The sequence below is a fragment of the Strongyloides ratti genome, scaffold srae_chrx_scaffold0000004 (assembly GCF_001040885.1).
Source record: "Strongyloides ratti genome assembly S_ratti_ED321, scaffold srae_chrx_scaffold0000004".
NCBI lineage: Eukaryota > Metazoa > Nematoda > Chromadorea > Rhabditida > Strongyloididae > Strongyloides > Strongyloides ratti.
The window spans coordinates 447,403-467,184 of record NW_020171512.1 but is presented as its reverse complement, the minus strand read 5'-3'; the positions used below and the strand labels follow the sequence as shown (position 1 = coordinate 467,184).

The following is a 19,782-nucleotide window of genomic DNA, read 5'->3' as shown; positions in this document are numbered from 1 at the left end:
ATTCAATATAATATATAACACTTTACATTGTATTTTATTTTACCAGAAATACTCAATTAAATGTTAAAATTTTTAATGAATAGATATATTGTTTATATGAAGAAATTTTAATTTTAAAATAACAAATTATTCTATTGTTATAAAGAAGAAAGTTTAAAAGTTTGAAGATAAATGTATTATCATAAAAGTTAGATATAATAGTAAATTTATAATTCAATAATACATAATACTATTACTTATTAAAATTAACAAAATACGAGATATATACTCTATTGGCAAAAGCAATTGATATACTAAAATTTTTTTTTTTTTATATTTAATTTATCATTTTGATTGATTTATTATAAAAATATAGACAGAAATCTTAAATAAAGATTTAAGTTTAAAGTCGTTATAAAGTATAAAATTTATCAGTCATTATTTTGTGTATTTTTATTTTTCTTAATATGAATTGGAATATTATAAATATCATTTTTAGTATATTTTTATTTATAAATATTTGCTATTGTAATGAAAAATCAAAAAATATTACACGTTCTAGTAATCGTCTACCAAATAATCTTATACCAAGTAAATATAATTTACAATTAAAAATTTTTATGCCAAATCAAGATGAATTTTCATTGAATGATGATATTTTATTTGAAGGAAAAATATCAATTCGTTTAAAAACAAAAAATCCAACAGATATTATTGCTTTAAATGTTGCAAATGCTTCTTATATTAATCCTAATTTTGAAAATATATCAATAACTGATTCATTATCAATGAAAAAAGATATTATTATAATAAAAAATATTGAATATGATGGTAAAAAAGAAATAATGTATTTTTTTTTAAATAGATCATTAAAAGTAGATGAAGTAATTATATTTTCATTTGATTATAAAGGATATATAAATAAATATGAAAATTTAGGAATTTTTATTAATAAAACAAGATCAAGTAATGATACAAAACTTTATGTTGGTACACATAATCAACCAGGATTTGCTCGTCGATTTATTCCATGTTTAGATGAACCAAATTATAAAAGTGTTTGGAATGTTAGTGTAATACATCCAAAACCAACAAAAGCAGTAGGAAATGGTTCACCTTTATTAGAAGAAGATATAGATGATAAATGGAAAAAAACAACATTTTCACCAACTTATAAAATGAGTTCATATTTATTTGCATTATTTGTTTCTGAATTTAAATATATTGAAAAAGAGGTGACTCATACAAATATACGTTTATGGTTTGATTCAATATATCATGATAAAGCAGAAATAATATTATATTTAAATGAACAAATTTTAATATTTTTAGAACATTATTTTGACTATGCTTATCAAATGAACCATCTAGATATTGTCGCAATACCACATTTAAATGTTGATGCAATGGAAAATTGGGGTCTTATAATGTTTAGGAGTAAAATTCTTTTTGAAGATAATGAAAATGATAAAACAAGACAAGAGGATATATTAATTACAATAACACATGAATTAATTCATCAATGGATTGGTAATTTAATTACACCTGAATGGTGGCAACATATATGGCTTGCTGAAGGAGTAACACAATTATTAACAGAAATTGTTATTGAAAAAATATATCATGAAAATTTGTCATATCAAATATTTAATAGAACCAGAAAAGGAATGTTTAATGATTTTAATAAAACATATGACTTAACACTTGAAGATAATTTTGATGATATTCATAATTATAAACATCATTTTGATATTGCTTATTCAAAAGGATATGGTATTACAAAAATGGTATATCTTATTTTAGGTTATGATTTATTTCGTGAAGCAATGAGATTATATGTTAAAAAAAATAAATTTTCAAATGTTGATAGTACAATACTTTTTCAAAGATTTCAAAAAATTGCTAATGAAAGTGGTTTTGGTAATCAAGTTAATTTTAATTTAATGAGAAAAGAATGGGTTCTTCAAAAAGGTATTCCACTTGTTGATGTTAAAAGAATTGATAATAATACATTAGAATTAACTCAACAACCATTTGATGTTCGTGAAAATAATGAATTAGGATATAAACCATTTAATGAAAAATTTAGATGTACATGGAATATTCCTATATGGTATACAGTTAACGGTGTACTTCAAAAATTGGAATGGTTGCAAAATCGTTTAACACTTAATGTTAATTCATCTGATATCTATATTATAAATCCTGAAACAAAAGGATGGTACTTAGTTAGATATGAAAAAGACTATTATAAAGTATTAAAAAATAAAATTACCAAAAATACTGTACCACATAGAAGTTATATGTCAGTTGTATGTGATGCAGTTTGGTTATGTGTTGAAAAGTACACGGATTGCCAAACTGGTTTTGAATCAACTAGATGTATTGTTAAAGCACCATCTAATTGATTTATAAAATTAATACAATTTTTTTCTTACATTTTGTTATTAAATAGTTATAGAAATAATATTACAATAATTTTATAAATACATCAAAAGAAAGTCATATATAGTGGAAAAAAATATATATATATATATAAATAATTAGATCAATAATAATAATAATATATTTAGTAGTTAATATAGGTATTTTTGTAATTTGTAAAGCAAATTTTTTTTAATAAAAAAAAAATTTTTTTTTATTATTTTTTTTTTATATCTATTCAATTCTTTTATCAAGAAGTGTTATATATGGAATACAAAATATACCCTTATTATTTGATGGAATGTATTTAACTTTTGCTATATACTTATGTTTTTGCGATTTTTTATGAATATCAATTAAAGAAAACATAAGAAAGCATGTATATCCAGCCCATGATGCAAAAATATGGAACATAGCATGTAAATAAGGAGTACCTAAATATAACCAAAAATCACAAAATATACGATCTGAAACCCAAAATGTTGCTGCTAATCCCCATAATACAGATATTCTATCAACACATTTTGATGTCTCTTCAATACCACTATGTTTACCTTCATAATATATTACAAAACAACCAGGAATTGAGAAAATCATTAATGCAATTGCATTTAATGATGGTTCAACAAAACATAAAATACTTACAATAATTGTAAAAATTCCAAGATATAAACGTATTTGGGGTATATATTTATGCCATTTTTCAGGAAAACACTTCATAATTGGTAAATATGAGAATAAACATATTGTAAGAAGCCATACTAATGAAAGTTCATCAACTAACTGACCAAAAAGATTTATTGTAGCATGGTAATAAGTTGATGCAATACCATTAATTGTTAAAAGTAAATGTGGCCAAAAAATCATTGAATTAATTTCTTTAATATATTTTCTTAATAACATTGCATTAACCATTGGTAGTACCATAATAGGTAAATTTGTTATAGTATTAGTAAATTCAGCAACCATTGGTGATGTTTGATATTTATATGCACTTTCACACCAAGCATGTCCAGATTCATATTTAAACCATTCGTCAAACATTTTTTATCTATAAAAATTATAATAAAATAATTTTTCTTAGAAAAAAGAAAAAAAATTAATTATACAGAAATATTGAGAAAAAAAAACTCTTTTAATGAGAAAAATAAATAAATTTTATAAAAATATTAAGAAATAAAAAAAAATAACTTTTTTTATCTTAAAATAATTAATATTTATTTTATATAAAATTTTAATATTATATTTATATGCACTCAGATATAGTAAATTAATCTTAAATAATAGTTCATCTACTATATATTAAATTTATACGTAGATTAAAGATAATTAATTACATATTTAAATATATTTCTGAAACCATAATTTTTCTTATCCATAAAAAGGTATTCTTAAGATAAAATAGTGTATAAAGATAATAAAAAGCACTATTAATATTATAATTAATATATTTATAAATTATAATAATTAAATTATTTATGCATATAAAATAATTATGATCTATGAAATATTATAAAAATATAAAAACTTACTTTTACAAGTAAATTAAAATATAAAATTAATAAATATTATAATACTTTATTTTTAAAGATTATAAAATATTTTTTGATAATAAAAAATTTATGTATATGAATTAACAGTTTATTATAGTGAAGAAACACTTTTATTTATTAAAAAGAAAATGTCATTTTATATGAAATTTTAGTAAGTATTATGTTTCATTTTATCATTAATTTTTATCATGGCAGATAATGATATCCTTCTTTGAATAAAAAAAAATGTTAAAAAAATCAAATTATAAAAGATTTAAATGAAAGATAAAAATTATTTAATGAATGTTAATAAAAAAAAAATATATTAATAAATATAAATATAATTATACAAATTTTATAAAAATAATTATTATTTTATACTATAATTCATATGTAGATAAACTTTATAAACTGTAAATTTAAGATATAAAATCAAATATATATTATTAAGAATATTTTATTTTATTAATTTTTATACTGTTCAAATACTTTGAAATAATCATTTTCTTATTTGAATATATTTTCTTTTTATATAAAAGAACAATACCTTACTTAATAAAATTATATTATACAATATGTTCCTCAAACTAGTTTAAAATTTTTCTAAATAAGTATATTTTAACTAATAAAATTAACAGTTAATTTTAAAAATTCAATGTTTAACATTTAAAATCACATATCTTTTTTTTTTTTATTCTTACTTTGATACAATTGTCATATCTAACGTGTATTTTTAATATTTACCAGCTTTATTTCCTTTCCTAATTATGACTTGTTTGTAGTAAAATAAATACTTTGAATATATTTAATTACATAACATGTTTTATACAAAAAATGTTTCACTGAATCTTTTACCCCTAGGCTTTATTGGAAAATATATACGTAATAATGTAACAATTTTATCAGTAACGGAGATTTTTTATTTTATAAATATTTTTATTTTATTTTAGATATTTTTTTTTGGTTAAAAATATACTTTAAAATTAATATAACATAAATGTACTATTAGAAAATTAAAAACAAATATTAGTATATAAAAATTATTATGATATAAATTTAAATGATAAATTAATCCATTTTCAAAAAAAAAAAAAAATTTATTGAAGTGTAACGACTTAAAGAGCAATTTTTATTTAATATTATAAAAAATATTTAAACATTTTTCATTAAAAAATTTTAAATAATATATTAAGAAAATGAATTTATTATAAATAGTATGAATAAAAGTTTCTAGTATAAATTAATTTTTATAAATAATAATTATATATTTTAATAATATAAAGAACGTTATATTAAAATACAATAATAATGAAGAGATACTAACTTATTTTTATAATATAGTTTTTCACTTAATAATGTAAATATATCTTAACTTTAAAGCATCAAATTTTTGTTAAAATAATACTATTGTACATTATTAAAACATTTATGTAAACTTTATAATAGTAAATTTTGTTTATTATTAACCTTTATATTTACTAATACAATTAAATATTTTAAGAAGATTCTTAAAAATTATCAAAAGATAGGTATATAATAAGTATAGATACTTCATTTACATTGAAAGTTATGTAAAAATATTTATTAAATATATTCTAATATATAAAAGTATTTATACCTTAAAATATAAATACATATAGTAAATGAAATTAAAATGTTGCTATTGACAACAAAATAAAAAAAGAAATAATTAATAATATTATAATAATATTAAATTGTTAATATTTTTTATTACTTCACTAAATTTATTGATAATGTAAAAAATGAAAAAAAATTTTTTTTTTTGTAATTTTGATTATTCACTCATAAAAATCATGAAATAGAAAAAAAAGTTTTATAAATATTATAGATTTTGTATTCAAAATATATATAATTGTATTTGAAAAGAAAAAAACTTGAAAGAGATTATATATTAATATTTATTATAGCAAATATACAAGTGTATAAAAGTGTATATAAATAAAATGAGATATTTAATATAAATTTAAAAAAAAAAAATTTAAAGCTATAGAAAAAAATATGACAAAAAATATTAGTAAAATATTACTTTATTTTTATCTTTTAATATTTTTCTATTCATTTTTTTTTATAATCTATTAAATATAAAAGGTATTTTATTAATTTTTTCATTATACTATTGCGTAATTTTAATATTAACAAAATTATTATATTTAATATTTTTGAGATATCATTTTTATTACAAGTGACTAAGCCAATTTATAATTGCAATATTCATTTATATACTAAAAATTACAAATTTGTATTATAATTTGAATATGGATTGAGGTGGAATGCTGAGTAGCCACTGGTAGAACATGGATTTGTGACATAATCACTAGTTACAGAATTTGTAAGTGGTGATATAAAAGCATTCTTTATTTTACCATCATTATTATTTGATGAATTACAAAGAGAAGTATTTTGTGTATTTCTTATATTTTGATTTTGCCCATACAATAAATTTGTTGCTGCTGCTGTTGATGAGAAGGATGAATCAATTGGTATATTTGGTATACGTGAAGAATTTATAGCATGATTTAATGTTGATGAAGGTAGTAATGTTGAAAATGATACCATTGTATTTGAAACATTTGAATTATTAATTGATGTATTATTTGATGGAATATTAACATTTGGTGTTTTTAAACTCCAACCTAATGCTGAGGATGTTGATGATGGATTTCTAATAGTATTATAATTATGTTGCCAACTATTAACACCATAAAAAGATGAATTATCTTCAAATGTCTCAGTACCACGTAACAATGGTTGATTAAGATAATTTCCATTTGTTGTTGTAGTATGAAATGTCTTAAAATCTGGTGGTAAATGATGCCTTTCTCTTTTACGCCATTTAGCTCTTCTATTTTTGAACCATACCTAAAAATAAATTAAAAATAAAATTAAGAAGATAAAATATAAAGTAATTAATTTACTATAGTATAAAAATAATTTTCTATTAAAATTAAAATAAATGTGTTAATTAACTATATATAATATAATATATACATATATATATATATATATATTTTACGATAATGAAATTTGTCAATACATAATAAAATGTAATATAGTATTCTTATTAAAATAAATGATTGTTATAAAAGGCATTATATTATTACTTACTCGTACTCTTGGTTCTGTTAAATTGATCCAACTAGCAATTTCTTCTCTTGTTGCCATATCAGGATATCTATTACGTGAAAACCAATTTTCAAGTTCTGTTAACTATAAGAAAAAATAAAAAGTAATATATTTGTAGAAAGATAAAATAATATATTATCATATAAAAATAATAATAAATATTTATAAAATTTACCTGATGACTTGTAAAATGTGTTCTTTGCCTTCTAGGTTTTTGAGGTAATGTTAATGAGTGATCTGATGGTGATAAAGATCCATCATTTGGAAGACTATGATTTTCATCATCATCTTTAATTTTTATCATTTTTTGATTTTTATCATTTGTTATTTCAACTAATTCTTTCTTATTATTTTCATGTTTTTTTTCTTCATTATCTAAATGTGTTATTGTTGAAAGTGTATCTATAGATTGAAAAGGTTCTAATGTACCATAATTAGTAAATGTTGGTAAAAAATTTTGTGAACCATCATTTCCAGTTAAATTCATTAAATATTGATGAACTCTACTTTCATCATTATGAGAATTAGTATGTGAATTGAATGTTGTGATTCCATTATTTATATTATTAGTCATATTATCAGAATGATTGTTTATTGGAGACTCTCCACTACCGTTTACCAAATCCATGTTGGATTAGAATGAAGTTATCAAAAATCTGTTCAAAGGTTTTGTTACAATCTATAAGTATTAGTATAAAAGAGGTATATGGATCAAGATGGAATTATATTAGATATAGGTTTATAAAAAAAAATAATATGTCTACTTAACAGAACCACCAAACAATAAACGTAATATAAATTTAATTTAAAACAATCAGGTTTAAAATTTAAGCTCAAAGCTTTACAACTAAGGAAGATGTTATAAATATTAAAAGTTACTGAATTAGGAAAAGGCAATTGGTTGGCTTATTAGTATGTATCATTTTTAGTTAACAGTTTTACTTTTTATTGGGATTCAATTTTAGATAGAATAACCATTTGGTAAGAGGAGGAGTTTATATATATTTTTCTTTTTGGCACCGTATATAAAATATTATAATAAAAAGAAATAAAGTTGATCCCTATGATTAAGTAAGATATAAAGAAGATTAAATAGAATTAATAAAAAGCACTAAATAACAAATTTTTTGATAAATTTAACGTTTCTTTTCTGTCATTTTCAGAGTTATAATTTTAAAAATAAGTAAAATTCTATATATGATAAAAAAGAGCTGTTATAAATTAATATCTATTTATAGTAAACAAATGTGTATAATACTAAGATATAATGATGTAATGGTAATAAAAATTTATCATTTGTTAATAAAATTAACTTAAAAAAAAAAGAAAATACTTGAAATGTTATTTAATTCTTTTATCTTTTATATACTTTAAAGAAATGATAAATTGTAAAAATTATTAGAAAAGGAAATATCTATTTATGATTACCGTATTTTCTTATACATCTTTTACTGGATAATATTTATATATATGTATATTTTTTTTTACAGTTACAATTTATTATTATAAAATAAGTATGACATAATATTTCTTAATTTATCAAGAATCTTACTGTTTAATCTTTTTCTTTATACATCGGCTGTTATTAAATATCATTGGTAATATATATGTATGTGACAGTCTTTTAATATTAAAGAAAAAGACATATGGAGTAAAAAATATTTCGGGTCTTTGTTAAGTAATATCATGTAAATTCATCATTTAGCATATGATATAATGAAAAGTTATTTTAACTTATGTTCCAGCTTTAAGATAAAATCCATTCGCGGTAACCGCAAAATCATTGTTAATTTATTATATTTTATAATAATACAAGTATTCCTGACAGATTATTTAATGTTGATTTACAATATAATATATACATATATGAATCTGGCAAAAATTAGATTGTTGAAAACATCATTATTATAAAAGATAGTTATATGTCTGTTTATATAAACATTTTATTGAAATGTTTAATAATTGTAAACATTGTTTAAAATACTTTCTTCTTTTTTTTTAAAAAAATGAAAACAAGATCTTTGACAATAATAATAATTTGATAAAAAAAAATATTATTTTTTGTTTATTATTATTATTATTTTTTTTTAATTATCATGTATAAAATGATGATTTTCAATGAATTGTTAAATGATACAAATGGAAACAACAATTTAATCTTTTTTAAATATGATAAGAAAGTTATCTTAATGATATAGAGTTTATAATATTTTCTTTTATAAATATTGATAGAAAATTAAATAAAATGTTTTCAGTCATTTTTTTTATTTCATTCTTCATAAAATTTTAAAGAAAAAGGTATATTAAATTATTAACAATTATTATCTTATAAATTTTAATAAATAATGAAAAAGTATTAGATACCGATTAAATACTATCTTATAAAAATTATGATGACCTATGAACATATATATATATATATATATATGTATATATACATATATATTTATTAGAATCCAGATCTTTTTTTTTTTTTTTTCTTAAATTAATTGACATTACGATACATTTTTAGAGTAATATTCGATAAAGATATTACATAAAGTAACAGAGACAATAGTCCTTGATTATATGATGTATAATCATCATTTTTATCTAAGAAGATTTAATTTTTACATACAATTAATGAATGATATGATAAGTATATTGACTTTTACCTCTTATCAGTTTCTCCAAAAACATAAACAAATTAGGGGTTGGAAAATTTTTGATAGGACATTATATGTATTAAAATTATTATCATTATATATGATAAAATAGTTATGGTCAAAATAAAGTAGTGAAAGGTCGTTAGCTTATTTTATCGTTTATATTCTTTTTCATCGTTAAACATTTATTTCTTTTTTAGATACTTATATATTTAATGTATCATTTTTATGTAACAGATATTTTAGCTTGTATATTAATATAAATGTATATACACATATATTTAATAAAAAGTATGGCACGTGTATAAATCTATTACAATACGATACAATATTATCAAACTTTATATTACTTTGTAATTAAATAGATAGATAGATAGGCGGTTTTATTCAAAGAATAAAGAGTATCTAAAAAAAAAAATAAACTATCATGTCATTTCATTAGATTCATTAAATGCTAATGTTCTAAATATCTCATCGATCATTCATTTTAATACTTTTTTAATCTTCTTTTATTTAAGATATATACATATTTAGTTTTTATTTACCTAAAAGGTATAAAAATATAAGTTTATTTATTATATTAATAATTCATATAGTTATAAATTTTTATAATTATTAATATAAATTATAAATTTTTTTTTTTATACATATTATTTCTGGTTAAATAAAGTAGTAAACATTTTAGTATACTTTTACAATAATAATCAGGCATGATTATATTATCTAAAAAGGTTTTTCCCTATTAAATAGACAAGATATAGTTCACGATAAATGAAGAGAAAATGATTGATAAGTTATTGGAAAACAGACTAAATTTTTGATTACCAGCATAACATTAAGTTTGCATTGTTTGACAGATAAAAATTAAATATCTTTAAAAATTTTATTTAATCAACTTTAGATAATATAATTCTTAGTTTTTAGATATTTATTTATTAATACAAAAAAAAAACATACTAATTATTGTACTTTTATTCATTTATAATAATATAAAAATTTATACGTGATACATTATATTTATTTTTTTTTATATTTAATTATTATTATATTATTATTCTTTTATTCATTATATTTATTTATATTAAAGTATAAAAGTATATCTAGATAGAAATAAGTTATTTAGTTAGTTATCTTATATTATTAAAATAATTATAAATGTTTAAATTAAAATAGTTAAGCATAATATATTATATTTTTATATAAATGTTGTAAATAATATTAATTTATTGTAGAATTTAAATGACAATGAAAGGTGATATTACCCATAAAAATAGAATTGATGTTGAGTGTAAAGATTTACCAGTAAAAACAGTTGTCATATTCAAGGATAAAGCTGAGGTTAAAAAGGCAATTGATGTTGATTGTATTACTGGAAGTAATGTAATTTATATAAAAAATGTTTCACCAGTTTTAGATAGAAATAGTATTCGTGTTGAAGTAATAGGAGAAGGTCTTATTCAAGATGTTGAATATGAAGAAGAAACTAAAAATATAGATGATTATAATAATACTGAGGTATGGCAAAATTTTTTTTTTTTTTAATATTTATAATAATTTATTATAGATACTTGAAAAAGAGAAAGAAAAAGAAAAATTAGAATATATTATAAAAACATTAGAAGGTGATATTGAAAGTTTAGGAAATGGAATTGAGGTATTACAAAGTGTTGCTAATAATGCTAAAAATCAAAATAATAGTAAGAAAAAAATAAAAACTATTTCACAAAATAATTTTAATTGTGATGGTTCAAAAAAAATTGATAAAATAAGTGATTTAGAGAATATTAATAGTTTACAACCAACAACACCTAATGAATTTGGTGATTTTCCAAAAGGAGAAAATTTAAAAGAATTTATGTCATTTCTTGAATCTTATTGTCAAAAATATTCAGAAATGAAAGTAAAAATGAATACCAAACGTGTAGAATTAATAAAATATAGAAATGAATTAGAAGACATAAATGATAAAATTAATCGTTTAAGATGTGAAAATGAATATGATCCATTTAATAGATCAATTATAATAACAATAAAGTCAAATGATATTGCTAATTTAAGATTTTATTTAATTTATCAAGTATATGGAATTAGTTGGAAACCATATTATGATATTCGTGCCTCAATCTTAGAAACATCAGCTAATCTTGATAATTTAGTTAATGTTGATTTTTTTGGTATAATTGAACAACAAGTTGATGAGGATTGGATTGATGCTAAAATATATTTATCAACAGCAAATCCATCTATTAGTGGTTCAGCACCTCCATTATCAAGAACAACTGTTAGTGCTGTAAGGGCTTCATCAGGTGAGGGAAGACATAACACTACTAGACATACCAAAGGTTATAGCCCACCAAATTCCGATGATACAGGATTTGAATCATTTGATTATAATGAAATTTCAGATGCATTTTGTATGTATCATCGTCCCAAAGAAATAACTGTTTGTGATGGATCAGTAAATCGTTTAGTATGTTTTTAAATATATCTTTTTTTTATTTAATAATAATATTATTTATTTTTTTTAGACATGGCCAGGTATTCCTCCTGTATATTATTCTGTTGAAGATCCAGTAACTATTTACAAAAATAGTGACAAAAATAAAGTTAAAATTAGTTCTTTTACAATGGAAGCTATTTATAAACATGAAATTCATCCATCAAATAGTACTTCTGCATTTTTAGTAGCATCAATTACAAATAATAGTCAAAATATAATTTTACCAGGAAATGCTTCTGTATATTTTAACGGTAATTATGTTGGTGTAACGGATGTAGGACATTTATATGAAAATAAATCAATAAAATGTAATCTTGGATTAGATCCATCAATAAAAGTTGAACATAGATCACCAATAAAAAAACTTGAAACAGTTGGTATTATTACAAAAAATAATTTATATACACATGAACAAACATTGGTTGTACGAAATGCAAAACCCTCGCAAACAGTTAACATTGTTATTAGAGAAAATATTCCTAAATCTCATGATGAAAGAGTTAAAATTTCTCTTCTATCACCAGATATTAAGAATTCAAAGGAATGTATAAGAATTACAGAAGATGCTATTCTTGAATGGAATACTATCCTTGCACCAGGAGAACACCGTGAAATGAATATTAAATGGAGTGCTGAATTTCCAAATAATGAAAAAATTGTCTACAAATTAAATAATAAAAATTCTCCAAGTGGAAGTTATTATGTACTAAATTGTAATTTGAAAACTCCAACAAAATGGTAAAACATATATTGTATTTAAAATAAACAATAGTCTTAGAATAATTTTCATATCCAATTATTTCATTGTTTCATTGTTTAATTATTTTAATTATTTTTTTAATATTATGATAATATCATCTTTGTATTATCTTTTAAATAGCAGTATCATTCTTTTTTTTTAATTACATGTTCATTTGTGTTGGTGTCATTTTTAATAAAAAATAATATTCTCTAAATAAATAAATAAATTTGATTTAAATACTTTTTAACATTTTTTCTTTACATAATAATGATTTTTACCTTATTTTTATTGTATTAAATGTACTTTATCAAATATGTTTTATATAAAATTTTTTTTTAAAACATTAAAAATATATAGGTGAACTTATGTATTTGAAAGATATTCTTTTTTTCTTATTTTCTAATTAAAAATTAATAGATAAAAAAAAATGAATTTTTGTTGTTAAAGCAATTATATATTATTAAATATTTAAAATGTTGACATATAAGAAGGAAATCGCTTACCAATATTTCATTGAAATCATTTAAGATAAGATAAAATCATCTATTGTTGTTTCACTATAAGTTATTCTTTATTACCAGCATCATAATTATATAATAAACATTCGAAATTCTATTAATGTTTGTATATTATTAAAACAATCTAATGTACCGAAAAATACACCTAATTGTTTTAAAATAAGTAAAATCATTAAATCTTAAAAAGGTAATAATATATTGCAATATTTTGCAGTTTTATTACCATGATAAGACATTGTTAATTTATTTGATTATAGAAAAAATAAAACTTAAAAAAAAATTATCCTTACATAAGCAATAAATATTAATGGTAGTTATTTAAAATTTGTTATCATTACAAATATATTAACAATAGAAATAAAATGAAACAGATGATAATGAAATATCATATTTATTAATAGGGAAATACATTTTTAAAATAAAAAGTTTTTTTTTTTTAAATATAAAGAATTAATAATGATAAGAATGTAAATTTAATATTAAAATAACAATATTATTATCAAAATAAAATTACAATAGTACATCAAAAATTTTATTTGTTTTTTTAAAAGGAATATGAGACTATTTAAATTAATAGAAATTTCTTAATATAGAAAGAAAAGTTATTTTAAAAGTTAAATAAAATAAAAGAATATTTGCTTAATATCTTTTTCCAGTGAACTTTTTTTTTTAAATTACACAATAGCAACTATTTGATCATTCCTGTAAAAGGCACTTTTTAAAACGGCATTATGTGTATTTACAATAAGATTTATTATTTCAAGATTGTTTTCTTTAACTTTTTAATGTTAATTATGTAAATATACTTTATTTTATTAATAGTAAATGTATACAAAAAATAAAAAGTATAAGTTAAAATTATTCTTCATTTCCATTTTATTCTTTAATATAGTAGATATATAATGCTACAGTGGTCCAAAAGTTTTTTTGTGAATCATATTTTTTTTATTTTTATATTTTTTAATTTTCTAAATGTAAGTTTATTTATTTTTTTTAAAACAATATTAAATTTTTGTTTTTTTTTTATAGAAAATAAAATGCACTTTAAATTTTGGAAATGAAGGTGATAAATGTAATACTAATGATATTTCATCATATGCTGTACCAAATTCACCACATCATTTTATTTTTTGTAATCCATTAACTGGAAGATATACAAAAGATCAATGTGCTCTTGAGGATGGTATTAGACTAGTATTTAGTCCAAAACACTATAAATGTATTCATCCATTTTCAATAGAAAAAAAACTACCACCTTTACAAAATACTTTAATGTATCCAATGATAACATTAAGTAGATGTAACTTACAACATCATTGTCCAAATGAAAAATGGTATTGTTCAAGTAATGGTTATTGTAATTGTAAAAAAAATTATGTTCAAATAGAATCTGAATGTTGGGAAAAAATACCACTTAATTCTGAAAAGAAATGTTATTTTGATAAACAATGTTCTTCTATATGGCCAACTGCAAGATGTTTTGGTAATAAATGTATTTGTACATCACCACAAGTTATGGTTGAAACATCACATGGTTTAGTTTGTACTGTTCCAGGAGAATGTCCATTAGGATATAAATCAAAAAAACTACTTGATTCATCAAATTGTTCTTATAAAGGTGGATGTAGTGATAAAACATATTTAGGTCATTTATATGATTGTATAGTAAATGATAACATGAATCCTATATGTTGCCCTAATAAAGTACTTACCTGTATGCAACCCGTTATGTCTGGAAATGGACATGGAAAATATTTAAGATATTATTATAATTCAGAATTAAGTTTATGTATGAGCTTTGTTTATAAAGGTGGTGATATGGTTAATTCTAATGTTTTTTATACAAAAACTGATTGTGAAACATATTGTCAAAACAGTTGTCCACGTGGTTTTGAAGAAATAACATCTGATGGAATGCCAAAATTATGTAATAGTAATTCAGAATGTTCACCAAAATATTCATGTCATAAAAATGAAATAAATGATTATGGAATATGTTGTCCATCTATTTCATATATATGTTCAGCATACGGTGGAAGAGAATATAATAATATAAGAGAAAAAATTGATGAATTTGATGTTGGTGGTATTCCAACATATGAAAGTAATACATTTTATCCTGCTTTTCGTTATTATTATTCACCTACTGAAAAAAGATGTAAATCATTTTTATATCAAGGTGAAGGTGGTAATTTAAATCAATTCATGACATTAGATCATTGTCAACATTTCTGTTCACCATTAATTTGTGATGGTGATTATGCTTTGACACAAAATAGTAAAATTGTTACTTGTAGTATAGAAAATAATTGTAAACATGGATATACATGTAAAAATAAAATATGTTGCCCATCAAAAAAAAGAATGTGTAAAAATTCAAATTATGAAGTATTAATGGAAAAAGAAAAGAAGTATGGAAATAATTATCCTGTTCAATGTCTTAATGATGATGATTGTCCAAGTTCATATGGATGTCATACAACGAATAATATTGGAAAAAATAATAATTATGGATATTGTTGTAGAGAGATTTATTATAATAAAACAAAAAATAATAATTATGTTACAAATAATAATATTGAAAGATCAAAATTTTTAAAATTACCTCATTCAAGAGAAAATTATAAATTTACAACTAAAAGACCAGATAATATAATAACAGAAAATATAACAAAAGATTATCCAACATTAATATCAACAGTAACTAAAATTCCTATAACAAATGAAAAAATTATTTCAACTATTACATCACCAAAACATGAAAATATTATATGTCCAGCAAATCGTATACCATTATTAGATAAAGATGGTAAAGCCGTTTTATGTACAATTGAAGATGATTTAAATTCTATCAAAACACATCAATCATGTGGTGGTAGTAAATTACATTCTTGTGCATTTAGAAATGTTAATAGTGATATAGGATTATGTTGTACTAATATAAATTATAGTGATCATCGTTGTCCTAGTGGTATGCATCCATATCTTCCATCATCATTATTAGAAGAAACAAATGAATATTCATTAACACCATATCGTTGTTCACCATTAATTGAAAATTTTTGTTCATTAATTAAAAAAAATGATACAAAAAATGATGAAACAAATAAAGCTGTATGTATATTTGATGAAATATATGGTAATTATCATTGTTGTGAATCATTTGATAATGTACCACAAATTGTTTCTGAAACAACTCATACAACAAAAAAAGGATACTCATTTAATAATTGGTCAAAAAATAATATTTTAGAAAAAATTAATAATGTAGAGACACAGGTAATTATTAAAAATGTATCATCAACAGAAAATATTTTTGAAAATGTAACAGAAATAACAAAATTGTCAATAGAAATTAAAACATCAACAGAAAAAATAAAAATTATTGAAGAAAATGAAGATGGTTGTAAATTAATGGAAAGAACTTTTTTGGATATTTTAAATAAAAATAATATATTATTTTGTAATCCAGATATAATAAATACATGTCCACCAGGTTTTAAATGCTACAAATCAGTATCAAAAAAACGTCATCAATGTTGTGGTGTAATATCAGTTTGTCCAAATAATTCAGGTGCACTTATATCACCAGTTACCAATTTACCTGTTATGTGTAGTAAAACAGAAGGTTGCCCAAATAATTTCTTTTGTTATGAAAAAAATAAAAATTCATCAAATAATTATATATTTAATAGTATAAAAAAAAAGAAAATAAATAATGGTACATGTTGTAGTGAGGATCCAATTATATCACTTTGTGATCATGGTATTGGATTAAGAAATAATGATGGTAAAGCAATATTATGTAATAATAATAATTGTCCTAAAGGATATTTTTGTCAAGAAAGATTTAATATATCATTATGTTGTCCAGCACCAGAACATATCTGTTCATTACCATTAGTTAAAGGATTACTATGTGAAATAGCACCACCAAGTCAACAATATTATTATAATATTGAAACTAAAACTTGTAAAAAATTTACATATACTGGATGTTCTGGAAATGATAATAAATTTGAAAATAAAGATGAATGTATGAAAAAATGTAGTTTATTTGAAACTTGTAACATTGGTTATCCATTAATTGATTTAACTGGTGAAATAAAATCATGTTCTGATAGTAATCCATGTTTATCAGGTTATAATTGTATAAAAACAACTAAAAGAAATTATTGTTGTCCAAGAGAAGATATGATATGTAGTTTACCAGTTGATCATGGTGAAAATTGTGATGGTTCAAAAGATTTTGAAAATACTAATGAACCAATATTAATGTGGTATTATAATATTTTAGAAATGAGTTGTTTACCATTTGAATATAGAGGATGTGGTGGTAATTTTAATAAATTTATATCACAAGAACAATGTATTAAAAGTTGTCTTGTTAATTTATGTCCTGCTGGACTTCCACAAATTGAAAATGGTCAATTATTATATTGTAATAATAGTACAAGTTGTGATGATAATCATATATGTATAAGTACTACTTTTGGAAATGTTAATGAGAATGTCTGTTGTCCTAAACCAGAAAATTATTGTTTATTTAAAGAATCTAATATAAATGATCTTATTAATCCACAACATAGATATAAATTTGATGAAACAATAGATAAATGTGTTAATGTTATTATTAATAATACTTTAGAACTACAAAAAACATTTATAAGTAAAGAAAAATGTGATAATTTTTGTATTTCTGATGAAGAAATGTGTCCCAAAGATAGTACACCATATCGTGATACAACAACATATTTACCTATTTCATGTAGTAAATATCAAAATACATGTCCAAATGGATATACATGTAATTTAGATAAAAAAATAGATTTATATACTAATAATAGTATTGGATTTTGTTGTTCTGAATCTATTTTATGCCCTAATGGTAATAAACCACTTTTAAAAAAAGAAAATAAAAATGTTTTAAGAAATAATATTTTGACGTGTTCAAATAATATTAATTTTAATGATGATTGCCCAACTAATTATTTATGTTTAAAATTAAGTAATGGTATATATGGATGTTGTGAAGAAAATGAATTATCTGAACCATGTATTTATCCATCACGACCACTTATTCAATCAAATTTAAATGGTGATGTTACAGTAACATGTAATGAAAAATATGGTCAAAATAGTTGTCCATTTGGTTATATATGTAAACATAATCCATATTTTGATGAACATTTTTGTTGTTCAGATATTAGTCAAGTTGATACCTCTAAAAATAATAATGCTATAAAAGAAAATATTATTAAAAAATATAATAAACCATATTTTGAACCAAAATATACAGGAAAAAGTAATAAACTTCAAGTTTTTACAAATGGAATATTGGGTTTTTCTTCTGAAGATAAAAATATTGAAATTGATAAAAATTATTTAAAAAAATCAATAATAGGTAATTGTAAAGATGGTTCAAGTCCATTAATTGAAGATGATAATGTTAGAATATGTAATCCATATATATTTTTATCATGTCCATTACAGTATCAATGTGAATATAATGATGAAATGGGAAGATATCAATGTTGTGAAAAATTTATAAAAAATATTGATTCATTAAATCTTTTTAATAATATGTTGAATATGGATGAAATGTCATATTGTCCTTTAGGAATGAAATTAGTAACAAAAGTTAATACAAATGAACCATTAATATGCACAACAACATCACAAAATACATGTCCATCTAATTCTAAATGTCTTTATAGTAATTATTATTGGCAATATGTTTGTTGTACAACTACTGAAATAACAACATTCAATTCTCCAGAAGAATTTGAAAAACAGGCTAAATTGTTTTTACTTAAATCATTTCAACCAGGGGAAGTTGGTTGTCAACGTGATACTCAATGTCAAAGTATATATTCTAATGCTAAATGTTATGATTGGATATGTTATTGTCCAAAAGGTCAATATATATATGAAAAAAAATGTGTTTATCAATGTCCTGAAGGATATGAAGATAGGGATGGTTTTTGCGCAAAAATTTACAATTCAACTTCATTCCCTTCAACAGTCACATAATTGTTGATTGTTTTTACATAATATTGTTATTTAAAATAAAAAAAAATAATAATAATATCAAACAATTTTTACATTCAATAAATAACTTATACATTAATTTTTTTTATTCATTTATTTAAAATATTTTCTCTTTTAATTTTATTTTTTTTCCTATATTTAATAAAAATTACTTGAGTATAGTAAATTTATTAATGGCAAAAATATTTTTTTTTAAAATTCACATAGGATTTATTTTATTAAAAATATTATCAAAGATTTATGTTAA

At 20.7% G+C, this 19,782-nt stretch overlaps 5 protein-coding genes across 5 annotated transcripts; 3 read left to right on the top strand and 2 right to left on the bottom strand.

Moving 5' to 3' along the window:
* Window positions 1–599: 599 nt before the first annotated feature.
* On the top strand, window positions 600–2,387 carry SRAE_X000211200 (Peptidase M1, membrane alanine aminopeptidase, N-terminal domain-containing protein; the record flags this gene model as incomplete). The annotated part of the gene is made up of 1 exon (XM_024644096.1): window positions 600–2,387. One exon carries the CDS (start codon window positions 600–602, stop codon window positions 2,385–2,387), a length of 1,788 nt encoding a protein of 595 aa, XP_024499583.1.
* A 250-nt stretch (window positions 2,388–2,637) lies between these two features.
* SRAE_X000211100 (Alkaline ceramidase 1) lies at window positions 2,638–3,447 on the bottom strand (the record flags this gene model as incomplete). The annotated part of the gene is made up of 1 exon (XM_024644085.1): window positions 2,638–3,447. The coding sequence occupies one exon, from the start codon at window positions 3,445–3,447 to the stop codon at window positions 2,638–2,640; it is 810 nt and encodes a 269-aa protein (XP_024499582.1).
* Window positions 3,448–6,185: 2,738 nt separating this feature from the next.
* On the bottom strand, window positions 6,186–7,707 carry SRAE_X000211000 (Pituitary homeobox homolog Ptx1; the record flags this gene model as incomplete). Its single annotated transcript, XM_024644074.1, has 3 exons — window positions 6,186–6,815; window positions 7,062–7,163; window positions 7,255–7,707. 3 exons carry the CDS (start codon window positions 7,705–7,707, stop codon window positions 6,186–6,188), a joined length of 1,185 nt encoding a protein of 394 aa, XP_024499581.1.
* A 3,256-nt stretch (window positions 7,708–10,963) lies between these two features.
* Window positions 10,964–12,966, top strand: SRAE_X000210900 (Conserved hypothetical protein CHP02231 family and Domain of unknown function DUF4140 domain-containing protein; the record flags this gene model as incomplete). Its single annotated transcript, XM_024644063.1, has 3 exons — window positions 10,964–11,239; window positions 11,289–12,194; window positions 12,253–12,966. 3 exons carry the CDS (start codon window positions 10,964–10,966, stop codon window positions 12,964–12,966), a joined length of 1,896 nt encoding a protein of 631 aa, XP_024499580.1.
* Window positions 12,967–14,386: 1,420 nt separating this feature from the next.
* SRAE_X000210800 (Proteinase inhibitor I2, Kunitz metazoa domain and EB domain and Cysteine-rich repeat and Lustrin, cysteine-rich repeated domain-containing protein) lies at window positions 14,387–19,517 on the top strand (the record flags this gene model as incomplete). Its single annotated transcript, XM_024644052.1, has 2 exons — window positions 14,387–14,458; window positions 14,514–19,517. The coding sequence occupies 2 exons, from the start codon at window positions 14,387–14,389 to the stop codon at window positions 19,515–19,517; spliced, it is 5,076 nt and encodes a 1,691-aa protein (XP_024499579.1).
* Between the last annotated feature and the right edge of the window lie 265 nt (window positions 19,518–19,782).